This window comes from Cervus elaphus, chromosome 22 (assembly GCF_910594005.1).
Source record: "Cervus elaphus chromosome 22, mCerEla1.1, whole genome shotgun sequence".
In the NCBI taxonomy this organism is placed as follows: Eukaryota; Metazoa; Chordata; class Mammalia; order Artiodactyla; family Cervidae; genus Cervus; species Cervus elaphus.
Genome location: NC_057836.1, coordinates 8,798,186 through 8,812,879, shown reverse-complemented (window position 1 = coordinate 8,812,879; position 14,694 = coordinate 8,798,186). Strand labels below are relative to the sequence as shown.

The 14,694-nt window shown below is 38.0% G+C and overlaps 1 protein-coding gene across 1 annotated transcript in view; it reads right to left on the bottom strand.

The window, feature by feature from the left end:
* The window catches only part of ENTHD1 (ENTH domain containing 1), an 89,530-nt gene that overhangs the window by 47,270 nt on the left and 27,566 nt on the right, over positions 1-14,694 (bottom strand). The window contains exon 4 of the mRNA XM_043881778.1: positions 5,838-5,956. Within this exon, the coding sequence (XP_043737713.1) occupies positions 5,838-5,956 (119 nt within the window). The remainder of the gene's footprint in view (positions 1-5,837; positions 5,957-14,694) is intronic.

The window sequence follows — 14,694 nt, the reverse complement described above, 5'->3', positions numbered from 1 at the left end:
ACAAAGTGAAATAAGACAGAAAGAAAAAAACAAATATTGTATATTAACACATGTATATGGAATCTAGAAAAATGGAACTGATGAACCTATATGCAGGGGAGCAGTGGAAATGCAGACATAGTGAACAAACTTGTAAACACGATGAGAAGAGGACGGGATGAATTGGGAGAGTAGCACTGAAACATATACATTCAGTTCAGTTCAGTCGCTCAGTCGTGTCTGACTCTTTGTGACCCCATGGACTGCAGCACACCAGGCTTCCCTGTCCATCACCAACTCCCAGAGTTTACTCAAATTCATGTGCATTGAGTCGGTGATGCCATCCAACCATCTCACCCTCTGTCGTCCCCTTTTCCTCCTGCCCTCAATCTTTCCCAGCATCAGGGTCTTTTCCAATGAGTCAGCTCTTCGCATCAGGTAGCCAGAGTACTGGTGTTTTTCAGCTTAAGCATCAGTCCTTCCAATGAATATTCAGGACTGATTTCCTTTAGGATGGACTGGTTGGATCTCCTTGCAGTCCAAGGGACTCTCAAGAGTCTTCTCCAACAGCACAGTTCAAAAGCATCAATTCTTCGGTGCTCAGCTTTATTTATGGTCCATATTTTACCATATGTAAAATAGAGAGCTAGTGAGAATTTGCTGTATGATGCAGGGAGCTCAAATCCGGTACTCTGTGACAATGTAGGGGTGTAGAATGGGGTGGGAGGGAGGTTCAAGAGGTAGGGGACACATGTATACCTATGGCTGGTTCATGTTGATGTATGGCAGAAACCAACACAACATTGTAAAGCAATTATCCTCCAATTAAAAATAAATAAATTTTTAAAAATCAAGTGAAAAGCTAAGAATGATTAGATAAAGGACCAGGTAATGGGCTAAATATTTAACAGACAGATAGCTCTAGTAACTGATAAAGAAAAAGATAGAAACCAAGTGGAAAAATGGGCAAAAGACATGAATTAATTAATAAAATAAAAAGAAACACAAAGCCCAATAAACACGTGGTAAGTTGTTCAAACTTACACTTAAGATAAAACAAATTTAAACAAGATTTTTCTACCTCTTAGATTGACAAAGATGTAGAAATTTGATAATACTCAGTATATACAAAGATGAGTGGATACACTTTTGGTGGATATAAAGTGGTGCAACTTTTGCGAGGACAATTTGGCAGTACTTTTCAAAACTAAAAATAAATATAACCTTTCAGTAATTCCAGTTTTGGGACAGCATCATAAAAATGTATGTACAAGGTTGTTATTGCAACACTGCTTTTAATAGACAAAAACATTAAAAAAATCCCAAAATGATTACCAACAGGGATGGGTTAAATAAATAAAGATTAATTTACACAACAAGAATACAACATAAGATACATAAATCCTTACCCTTTTATATTGTTTAAACTTTTCTCAGTATTTTCTAATTTAAAAAGAATAAAAATATAAAAATGGAAACAAATGACTTTTAAGCACAAAGCAAAGATGCAAAAAAGAGGTAAAAGGAGGATGAATTAACATAATTAGAAGAAGTATAATGTTCATTTCTCTAACAGTTTTGATATGTTCAAATTTTTGCAAGTATCATAAATGATATGTTAATAGACCCAAGAATAAAAATTATTTACTCTTCACTTAATAAATAATAAACAGAGGCAGTAAGAAATAAACATTTATCTTCTGTCACTAGTGATTTAATAACTCAGAACTACACTGAAGGCTTTGGTCAGCTTTAATTTTGTGTGAACCAATTTATAGCATCCCTAACTGTTGCTATGGAAACAACTGAGACCCAAAAAAATCATAACCTCATTGCTGGATCTTCTCAAGTAGGAAAAGAGAAAGGTCTTTTGGAGCTGGTGAAAAGCTACAAAAAGCCTTACTAATTAGCAAATTTAATAATAAAAATTCTGGACAGTATGCAGAGACAGAACTCATCCATGTCTAAGTGTCATAAATTTAAAGGCTTTCCCTAGTTTTGAATGTATCAGAGGCAAGTACTATTCGGTTTTGAAAGTCCTATTCAGTTCAGAATTTTACATACTGCTTTTAGATCATTTTTGCATTTGTAGAAAGAATAGTTAAAGAAGTTGCTATTAAAAGTTTTTAAAAGATTTTTTAAGTACCCCTCATTCTGCCTAAGCAATCAACAATACCATTTCTTTCTCATTCTGTATTAAGAACATGAGAATTTTAATGTAGATGCAGTACATTTGGCAACAACAATTAGATTTACTATTCGTCTTGGTAGGTTTTGTCTTCTGCTAACAAGAGAAGATTACTGAAGAGGACATGTTGGATTGCATCAAGTATTCTTGACAGTAATAACAGCAATGTTTGTCAATGGGATGATGGAAGAGTGTTCTGACATAGTCATGCTTTGAAAAAGGAAAATCTAGCTTTAAACTTTGAGAGATGGGCACCATTTTCTGCTCATGGATATAAGATGTGAAATGATGTAAATCAATTACAGTGGATTCCTCTAAAGAAAAAACAATAATGATGAGAATTTAAAGACTGATATTAAAAAAAAAAAAAAACCAGTAGGTGACATTTTATGTCTTTGTGAGACTCCATAGCATATAAGATTATTCAAGTCTATTCTCTCCCTTAAAAGCCAGCAGCAGCAAATAAACTGATCTCAAATTTTAAAATCATTTTGACATAACCTCAAAACTTTGAAAATAACCTACAGATTTTCAATCTGTGGGCTATTTTGCAATTAAGATACAGTGAAATTTTAATCATATGCACTTTTCTGAGCTACTAGACAATCAGGTAAATCCAATACCTAGTGGCTGGGGGAAAAGGCTGGGAACAGAAGACTAGAAAATAGTTCCAAGCCCCCTCATAAGACCTCCGGCAAAACCCTGAATGAAGAACTCAGAGCAGGAGGCCAAACAAGCCTCTATCACAGGAAAAGAGGGGAAAGGCACTAACATTGAGTGTCTCCTCATTCATTCATTTCACTTTTCATTAACACAAACTGGGCAACTGAAGATTCAATAAAGAGACTAGAAAAGTCTTCAAAGCTCTAGAAATGGAGCTTGCTTTCTAGTAGGAGAAACACCTAAAACAGAAAAACGAATGAAGGAGATAATTTCATAGGGTCTTGAGTGGAACAGATTTCCAGTCAAAATGGTTCTACTTGCTCATACTGCAGGGATATGTGTTCTCCAAACACACAGCAATGAAACAGAAAAGAGACAAGTGTGAGAATTAAAGGCACCATCATGCTAAAGGACAAGATGAACATCTTCACAGACGAGAGCATGAATACAAACAGATGACAGTGAGGAGGTTGAAGCTGTGAATCTTTGAGCGCAAAAAAAAAAAAAAAGAGAGAGAGAGAAAACCAGAAGGTCAGTTCCAGAGGGGTAAATACAGATTTAAAATGATCACTGAGGATAGGAGTGCTGAACATGGGCTGACTGCTTGAAATGATGCCTGGGCATTGGGTTCCCCTACTTACCAAGGAACCTGAAATAATTAATCTGGCATCAGTCATGGCCTTGGACTCTGGCTTCTCAAAGTATTATACAAGTGGTTTCAAGAGGACACAGACTAAACTTCACCAGCAACTGAGCCACAGTATCCCTTGGTCTGGAGACTGGATCTGGAGTATGTCTGACATGAGCGAAAGAAAGGGGCTGTCCTCTGAAGGGAGTGCCTCCAGTGAGTGCAGAAGCCCTGAGCAGGTGAGAACAATCAGTGGGACTGAGCAGACAGCTTGAGAAGACACTTCTTCACCTTTCTTCTTCCAATCCCCTGGTGGAGGTGGTTTACCACTAAAGGAGTGCCTCCCTCTAAAGCTGCTTCTTGAGGTGCGAAGGATAAAGACCTAATCCAAGGCACTGATCCTCAGAACGAGGTATTCTTGCAGGGAGAGGGAGGGGAAGGATGTGCTCTCCACCCTGCAGTCCATTTCTCCCCCTCTCACTTAAGCTGACAGAGCTGACACGGACTAAGGTCTGACCTCTGGCAGTCCTAGAGAAAGCAGCCATGATCTCGAGGGGTAAACAGTCATCTGAGGACCAAAACTATTTAAAAAAAACTGAATTACAGGTTTTGTCAAAGTATAGATATTAGAAAAGATGGACCAAGAACTTAATATACAAACTAAAATAAATATGGAAAGGGATAAGCAATATGCAACAGGAACAAACACAATAAAAAGAATGAAATAGAAACATTAAATATCAAATGTAAAAACAGAACGTGGGAACAGAGAACACAGTCTGGATAAACAGTAGAATGAATTTGCCGCGAAAAAATATCAAACTGGAAGATCAAGTTGAGAAATTCTAGATGAAGAAAAAAGAAAACATTAAACAGCGTCTATAAAGAAAACTGAAGAGATAAGAAGGTAGAAATAGAATTACTAATATTCAGATAAGAAGAGCTCAAGAAAGAGAAAAATAAAAATATACAGTAGGAAACATTTGAACCAGAGATAACTATCTCAGAATTAAATAGAGGTGAGAGACCATCCACTGGAGAGTCTCACAGGGTGACAAAGAAGAGAGAGAAGGAAAATATACACTTAAACACTGAGAGTAAAATTTCAGACTTTTCAACAATTGTGTTGAAACAATTGGATATCAGTAGAGGAAAAAAGTTTTTTTTTTTTAAATCTCAACTATACTTCACACCTTACACAAAAATTAAATCAAAACGGATCAGAGATCTAAATGTAAAACATGAAAGCTTTTAGAAAACCTCCATGATCTTGGGATAGACAAAGCGTTCTAAGATACAACAGCAAAAGCATGATCTGTAAAGTAAAAAATTGATAACCTGGACTTCACTAAAATTTAAAACTGTTGCTGGAAAGCTGAGTGAAGTGTACCTGGGCCTCTGTACTATTTCTGCAACATCCTATAAGTCTATAATTATTTCACAATAAAAAATGTTTACATGAATAGAGGAAGATGGACTGTTTGTTAAATTAAATATTGCTTATCCATGAGTGCATGCTCTGTCGCTTAGTCATGTCTGACTCTTTGCAGCCCCATGGACTGTAGCCGGCCAACTTCCTCTGTCCATGGGATATTCCAGGCAAGAATACTGAAGTGGGTTGCCATTTCCTTCTCCAGAGGATCTTCCTGACCCAGGGATCAAACGGTGTCTCCTGCATTGGCAGGCGGGTTCTTTACCAGAGAGCCACCTGGGAAGCCTTTGCTTACCCACAGGGGGTGCAAATAAAATAACCCCTATCTTAACACTGTATAGTAAAATTCTAGAGGGCATAAAGTGCTTCCCTTGTGGCTCAGCTGGTAAACAATCCGCCTGCAAGGCAGGAGATCTGGGTTCAATCCCTGCGTTGGGAAGATCCCCTGGAGAAGGGAAAGGCTACCCACTCCAGTATTCTGGCCTAGAGAATTCCATGGACTATATAGTCCATGGGAGTCACAAAGAGTCAGACACAACTGAGCAACTTTTACTTTCACAGAAGGCATAAATATTTGAACATTTAGAAGAAAAAAATAAGAGACTTTTCTCATATTAGGATAAAAAAATTTTTTCTTAAGATTTTTTAAGGCACAAAATATAAAGGAAAACTTTATTAATAAAACTTTGAATAACAGAAGGTTTCAAAAGCAAAGTTAAAAGAAGATAATTTCTCTTCCCTGAAGCTCGAAAAAGAAAGAAAACAAAATTTCCCTCAGGGCTCCAGAAAGAAATGCAGCCCTGTAGACACCTTGATTCTAGGCCAGTGATCCCTGGGTCAGACTTCTAACCTACAGGACTGTCAAATGCTACTTTTGTGTTGATTTAAGGCACTAAGCTTCTGGGAATTTGTTAGAGCAGCAATAGGAAACTACTGTGATGACTCACCTCTGTCGATTTCCAGGCATTAATCTTGATGGGTAGTGTTTCCTGGGACAAGACAGTTCCACTGGGCACCTCAATGTCTTGACACTGTTCTTGTTTCTGTCCTGCCTTGGAAGTGTTTTCTGTCAACAACATAAAGCTAAGATTTTACTTTGACAAAAAAGTAGTCATGTTTTCACATTAGCTCATAATTTTTCAGTTAATCACTTCTGACGATCCATTTTGTCTACAAAACATCATGTGCCAGTGGTAACCAATGAGCATTAATCATTTAATACATCCCTTTGTCATAACTGACAAGTTTGGAAAGATTTTAAAATTATAACTTCAATTCTAGCCCTTTTTCCCATCAATGATTCTATTTTACAGTTTTATTATTTGAATCATATTTTTTAAAATAAGGTATAATACAGAAAATAGAGTTTGAAAATGTGAAAATTACTCAAATGAAATTCTAGCAAGGCAGGAGTGACATCTATAATTATTTGAATTAATATTAAAAGAACTTTATTACTGTGGTGTGAATTTCATGTGTTCTAGGCAAAAGAAATCAGAAATATATAGATTATTTGAGAAAAAGAAACTTTAAACAAATTTTTGATTTGAAAAATTTAAAGAAAAAGAATATGCCAATGAAGATAAGCTATTTTTGTTTATATATATTTGCTGAATTTAATGATTTTTGTAGTCAATATCACTTTCCTTCCTATGTTAATTACTATGTAAATGAAAGTATTGAATCAACTATACTCCAGCATGTTATTGGGCACCACAAAAAGTCTAAGAAATCTATCTTTAAAGTAGTATACACACTTCTGGGGGTATTTAAAGACTTCCCAAGGGGTAGGTGGGCATAGACGGCTTTAAAGGATGTAACTTTCAGATCCACAAGTTCTGTATATATTCTTACCAAAAACTGACCTGCCTGAGAGTGCAACTATGTAGAAGTGTCTGGTTAGTTCTTTTCCTCCTCCTTTCATAATCAATTTTCTCTCACTTTACAAAGAAAGACATTTTCTTTACCCATCTAATCATGGAGCATCTTCCCTTCAGCTACAAGCATAAGAATCTCTGAGGCACTAAACAACAGTAAAAAAGATTGGTGTGGGGAAGCTTCTTTTATTCAAGGCATGAACAACCCAAAGTACAGCTTCAAAGTTTGTCCTGTCTTACACACATTTCTTTCTCTCAGAAAGCATGGCATAGGTAACAGGCCTTTTGGGCCACACCAGGATGTGAGGTACTCAGATATATCACAATACGGAGAAGCAGGACAGTGTCTTTGTGCTTCCCATCCCCCTGGTACTGTCAAAGAATGCATCATTCCTGGGGAAGAGTCCCAGAAGAGAAGGGCAAAGAAAGCATAGGGGATAGAAGCACCTTATCCCACCAGTGCAACACACTTAGGGCAAGCCTTTGTAGTGGTGGTGGTTTAGTCAGTAAGCCATGTCCAACTCGTGTGACCCCATGGACTGGAGCCCGCCAGGCTCCTCTGACCGTAGGATTCTCCAGGCAAGAATACTGGGGTGGCTTCCCACTTCCTTCTTCCTGACCCAGGGATCAAACCTGGATCTCCTGCATTGCAGGCAGAATCTTTGCCAATTGAGCTACGAGGGAAGCCCTAAAGGAAGTTCCACCAGTGCAACACACTTGGGCAAGCCTTTGTGCTTTGAGAGTGTTAATACAACCAGAGTGATGGCTGCTTCCAAGTGTATTTAAATAAATAAAGTAAAATGTTTTTCTGAAAGGAAGTTTAAATCTGATTCGACTGGTTCTTTGACAATGGGGACCAGCTTTGTAAACTAGGTAAATATGATAAATATTTTCCAGTAATTGAATGAAACAAACCTGCAGTTCTGACAACTTGATGAAAATTCACTTAAAGCATATGACACACAAAAAAATCATTTCTTAAAAACGTTTGTGTTGACAGGTACACTGCAATTAGTGTTTTTATTTTTCCCACACATTCTGAGTATACTGGGTTAACTTAATGTGTAACCAGTATAATTAATAGCCATTTGATACATTTTAGCAAATGTTTTTTGGTATTATTCCCAGAAATTGAGAACATAAATTGCTCCCAGTGACTGTTTAACAAGTCTTTTCCTAAGTAGGCTGTTTCTAATCCTTTGCTTTCGACAAGGAAGAAAGACCTAATCGTGTTAACAGTTGACAAGTGATGGAAAACATTTTTATAATAAATCATTGTATAATTCTGGGCATATTACTTGGAAAGAAATCATAGAATTGATTGACACTGCTATAATAAAACACCTTCTATTCCCACTGACAATTTTATGTGAACAAATCTTCTCAGCATTTACATCTATAAAAATGTAAAACAGAAATAGAATTTACATTGAACCTTGTTTATTTCAAGCAGTAAGTAATATTCACATGTGGGTAAATGAACAGTTCCATGTAGTTCATAAAAAAAATGTCCTTTCAATAAAATTTTATTATTTATGTTTAATAAGTATTTATAAAAATGTATAATACATTTATGTGGTTTTGATCAATTGTGTACTAAAAATAATTACAATGATAAGTCAATCTAAAGGGAATATTTTTCCACTTAAAGTCTCTGGTCGCAGACAATTAGGAAAAATAATTGCAATTTATATACATATTTCACATAGAGAAGATTTTCAAGCATAAGCATACTTTCTGTTAGGAAAAATTCTGTGAGATGTGAAATATAAATATGACTTCAAGGAGAAAAGAGAATGATACAAAATTTCTAACAATTAAAGAAGACCATGCATTTTTTAAATGAAGGATTACAGATATCAATCACAATAGTATCTATATTCCTTTAGATGCTCTTAAAAAACTCATGAAACACTTTTGATTGTTTTCTTTTCTTGTCTTTAAAGTCAATATTTTGAATTCTATCCTTTGCATTTACTATTCTTAAGACAAAATTTCACGTCAATTAAAAATGTTTAAGGAGGTATATAATTTTTCAAAATCACTTTGAGTTATACAAGAAAAAAAGCCTGATTTTTGCCTTCAAAATGTTTATAGACTGACTAGTGAGGTAAGTCTAAAATACAGACTTATAGGAAATAATTAGAGGAAAACAATTACAGGCCAAACTTTCTTAAATAACTTTCATTGGAAAAGACCCTGATGCTGCGAAAGATTGAGGGCAAGAGGAGAAGAGAACAACAGAGGATGAGATGGCTGGATGGCATCACTGACTCAGCAGACATTACTTTGAGCAAACTCAGGGATAGATAGTGAAGGACGGAGAAGTCTGGTGTGCTGCAGTTCATGAGATCACAAAGAGTCAGACATGACTTAGGGACTGAACAACAATGAATAGATATTCGAAGGAAAAAAATAATCAGTGTGCCCCAGAGTAATCAGAAAGAACCTCAAACTGGAAGGAAACTTTGAACAAGGCTTTGAACGGCAACTAGGACTCTGATAAATACAGAGGAGAAATGATTCCAAGCAGAAGGAACTACATAGAAAAGGAGCAAGTATGGCATAAGCCAAAGATGCTGAAGAACACAAATTTTGCATTTATGGCTCTAACTTTTCATTTTCTTATAACTTTAGCCGAAAATTAATAATTAAAATGAGCTTATTTTGGACTTGGAGATTCTATAACTAATCCTGGCAAACAGCAGTAATTTGAGGTTTAGATCATCTATGTACTTTCAAGCGATTTAATGAAGGACTATATTATCACAGCAACTTATCCTTGAAATGATATGGATTTAAGTTTTAGACATCCCAGAAGTTGCTGTAGTTCAGTTGCTCAGTCGTGACCAACTCTTTGCAATCCCACGGACTGCAGCACGCCAGGCTTTCCTGTCCTTCACTGTCTCCTGGAGTTTGCTCAAACTCATGTCCATTGAGTCAGTGATGTCATCCAACCATCTCATTCTATGTCACTCCCTTCTCCTCCTGCCCTCAATCTATCCCAGCATCAGGGTCTTTTCCAATGAGTTGGCTCTTCGTATCAGGTGGCCAAAGTATTGGAGTTTTAGCTTCAACATCATGCCTTCCAGTGAATATTCAGGGTTGATTTCCTTTGATCTCCTAGCAAGCAGTTCAAGGGACCCTCAAAAGTCTTCTCCATCACCACAATTCGAAAGCATCAATTCTTTGGTGGCACTCAGCCTTCTTTATGGTCCAGCTCTCACATCTGTACATGACTACTTTAAAAACCATAGCTTTGATTGTACAGACTTCGTTGGCAAAGGGATGTTTCTGTTTTTTAATATGCTCTCTAGGTTTGTCCTAAGTTCTCTTCCAAGGAGCAAGCGTCTTTTAATTTTGTGGCTGCAGTCACCCTCCACAGTGATTTTGGAGCCCAAGAAAATAAAATCTGTCACTGTTTCCACTTTTCCCCCATCTATTTCCCATGAAGTGATGAGATCATATGCTATGATCTTCGTTTTTTGAACATTGAGTTTTAAGCCAGCTTTTTCACTCTCCTCCTTCACTTTCATCAAGAGGCTCTTTAGTTCCTCCTCTCTTTCTGCCATTAGAGTGATATCATTTGCATATCTGAGGTTGTTGATATTTTCTCTCTGAATTTTGATTTCAGCTTGTGTGTCTTCCAGCCCAGTATTTCACATAATGTGCTCTGCATATAAGTTAAATAAGCAGCATGACAAAATACAGCCTTGACACACTCCTTGCATGTATATTAGATAATCTTATGGGGCAAGAAGGCAGGCAGAATATAGTGAGTCTACAGAAATCCATTTAGAAATTTTTTTTTTTTTTAGTATCAGCACAACATTGCCAGTGAAGTGTGTTTAATTAAATTAGGTGATTACACAACATTGCTTTCTGGGTTTTCACAATCAAGTAGAGGGGGAAAACACACAAACACACATTTAGCTCCTCAGTGGAAATGAAGTACCTTGTATATCACAAGCTATTTATCAATTGAGACTGTGAAGTCACAGCCAAGGAGGACTAGTATGTGAATGAGAAACCTCAAAGGAAAAAGTGAAGATGCTGCAGGAAGTGATGCTATTGAGTCATTCAAAGATGAGCACTTAGATACCAAGGCTGTAGATACTCGGCAGAAACGATCTAGAGAGAAGTTACAGATCTCATTGAGCCTGTATCATTCAGATAATACCACAAAGCAGAACTGGTGAAGCTTGTGATACTTCTCAGATAAGATATCAAACTGACGTTCAAACTATCAGACATTAACATCACCACTGTGCATTTTGGAGCTGAAACGCTCCGTGAGTGCGCAAATCGTTCTATGTATTATTTAGCATCTAACAGACATTTTGGCTATATATTAATAGTGTCCTTTCAGGTGTAATTGAAGTAAACCAAGTCACTTACCTAACAAAATTAACTTTAAAAATATGTATTTAATTATTATTAGCATTTTTGGGGGTGGTGGGCTTTTGTTGCTGCTCACGGGCTTTCTCTAGCTGTGGTGAGTGAGGGCTACTCTTCGATGCAGCGCTCTGGCTTCTCTCGTTGCAGAGCACAGGCTGCAGGTGTGAAGGCTTCAGTAGTTGCAGTGCGGAGGCTCAGTAATTGTGGCTCATAGGCTAAGTTACTCCTTGGCATGTGGGATCTTCCTGGACCAGGGATTGAACCTGTGTCCTTTGCATTGCAAAGCAGATTCTTAACCACTGGACCACCAGGGAAGCCCCCAAAATTAATTTTTAAAAATGAACAAGTGCATTAATCATACAAAATAAACAACTGATAAGGTTTCAAAGCCTCATGGTGATTAAGAGTATCATGAGTCTGGAACCTTAACTATTTTAATATCATGGAACAGACTGATAGAAAAGATGCAAGAATAGTACAAAGAATTCTCATCCAGAGCCACCAGTTGTTAACATTTTGCTTTATAATTCTTTCTTCATTTATGTACATATCATGGTCCTATATCCTAAATCGCGAGGCAAAGTCACTGATGTAGGTTGTATTCCCCAGGAAACAGACTTTGAGACTCAGATTTGTATGAGAGGGATTCATTAGGAAGCACTCTCAGAAACCACATTTAGAGTAGGGAGGGAGACAGGCCTGGGCCAAGGGAAAAACTGAACTGCAATGCATTTGCAACAGAGGTCTTGGCCAATCCTCCTGGGAGCTCTGGGGCTGGAACAGCTCTTCATAGTTGTCCTGCCTTGAAGCAAGGTGGCTTGCCCATATCCACAAGTCATTGAAAGTAGGTTCTCTCAGGGATGGGGCAGGACTTTAGGCAGAGAGGTTTTCCTCAGTTGTTGGGAGTTTGAAGAGAAATTAGCCAAGACCCCTCAGGCGCCAGCTCTCCCAGCAGCTGAGGGAACAAGTGCCTTGATTTTGAAGCGGGAATCTGGGAAACACCATAGCATCCACTACAGATACCACCTCTGTGATTTCACTTTACTACTATATTTACTCACGACAAATGCTTCAGAGGGACAGTTTCTAGAAGCCACCTACATTGCTTATCACTACATCTTCAAACTTCCCATGTGGCGCAGTGGTAAAGCATCTACCTGCCAATGCAGGAGACGCAGGTTCAACCCCTGGATAGTGAGGATCCACTGGAGTATGAAATGGCAACCCACTCCAGTATTCTTGCCTGGGAAATATCATGGACAGATGATAAGCCTGGCGGGCTACAGTCCAGCGAAGTCACAAAGAGTCGGACACGACTGAGTGGCTGAGCGCGCATGTCTTCAAGCCAGAAAGGGTGCATCAAATTCTTCTCACTCTTGGAACCTGTCCAACTTCTTCTTCTAACACCAGCAAGAGCAGGGTGCCCCAACCCCTGCTCTGTTAGGAACCAGGCTGCACAGCAGGAGGTGAGTAAGCTAGCGAAGCTTCAGCTGCCACTCCCCGCTGCTCTCCATCACTCTCATTGCTGCCTGAGCCATCCCCTCCCCACGGAAAACTGTCTTCCACAGAACTGGTCCCTGGTGCCAAAAGGGTGGAGGATCATTGAGTTAGAGAAAATTCTGCTCATAAGGGGTTCGTGTGATTAGATTAAGCCCACCTGAATATTCCCTTTTTTGACATATAATGTAACATAATCACGGGAGTGATAATTCATCATAATTCACAGGTTATCCTCACATTCAAAAGAGAGGGGATTCAATAAAGGCAAGGGTCATTGAGGTCTATTCACAGAATTCTGCCTACCACAGTAGTCAAAATTACAAACTCTTTAAAAAATAGTATTTAATAGTTTGCTCTTTTTTTTTTGCTTAAGAAATCCTTCCCTATTCCAATGTGGAAAACATATTGTATATTTTCTTCTAAACATTCTGAATTTTTGCTTTTTCACTTTTAAGCCCTTAATTCCTCCAGGATACATTCTTGTGTGGGCTTCCCTGGTGGCTCAGATGGTAAAGAATCTGCCCGAAATGTGAGAGCCCTGGGTTCGGGAAGATCCCCTGAAGAAGGGAATGGGCAACCCACTCCAGTGTTCTTGCCTGGAGAATCCCATGGACAGAGGAGCCTGGTGAGCTACAGTCCATGGGGTTGCATAGAGTCAGACATGACTGACTAACACACACACACACACACTCACACACACTCTTGTGCACAATATGAGACAGAGACCTAATTTCACTTTTTCCAGCATGGATAAATTAATTTATGGTACTGTGAAACAGTCCATCCCCTCCCCACCCGTGTGAAACACCCCCTCCGTCAGACACTAAGACAGCGCAGTTGTGCAGGCTTGTTTTCAGGGCTCTGTCGTTTGCTCCGCTGGCCACGCACCTACCCCTGCGTCACTACCACACTGCCATGATCAGAGCTCTTTGTTCTTGTGATCTGGAAGGGCAAGCTCTCCACCTTATTCTTCTTCAGGGACATTTTGGACATGCCTGACCTTCTGCTCCTTTCAGATGAGTTTTGGAATTAGCCGATCAAATTCTATGTTTAAAATCCTTTTGGGACTTTGATTTTAAATGTACTCAATCAGTGATTCTCAACTTGGGGCAATTTTTGTTCCCAAGAGACATCTGACCACATCTGCAGCAGACATTTCTGGTTCTCACAAAAGGAAGGGGTGTGAGATAATAGCATCTAGTGGGTATAGGCCAGAGATAAGGCTCAACAACCTACATTGCACAGGGCGGTCCCCACATCAAGGCGTTATCTGGCTTAAAATGTCAGTAGTACCAGGCTTTAGAAACCCTCCACTAAATTTGTGCAATTTGGAGACAACTGATACCAATTTTTTAGACTTTCAATAAAAAAATATATATATAGATATATTTCATTATTTAATTAATTTAAATTTTTAGAAGATCCTTGGAGACTTCCCATACCTCTGGTGAGTCCAGAAATGTCTCAGTATATCATTTCTAGTCTTTAATTATTGTGCAATAAATGAGTTTCTTGGAGCTCCTCATAAGTGTTGTTACCAGAAGTAGACCTGAAATACTGTCAGTGAAACTTGGCACTAGCACAATTCCATTTTTATACAAACAATTTCTCTCTAGTTATTCATCTTCATATGTATTTGCATGGGTGGATGGATAGCAAGATGCCTAGAATTTACATTCATCTGATATTAATTATGGCTATTTCTGAGTGATTGGATTGGAAGTGATTAATTCTTTACAATGGGACTATTTTTTTTTTACAAGAATAAGGTGATTTTTCTGAAACAAAAGAAGAAAAATAATCAGACTAGAAGCAACTATTCTAAGATGTTAACAGTGGTTGGTTTAGGGTGGTAGAGGTATAAGCTGCTGTTTGTTTCTTTTTTGTATATTTATTTTTAAATTTAAAAAAAATCACTGCTTAAATGTTCATCAGTGTAAATGTCTTAGTACCAACCACACTTGAACCACACACTCTGCCATTGAGACTGTATGTGACAAAACCACCAAGTATGGTTCTGCATCAACTC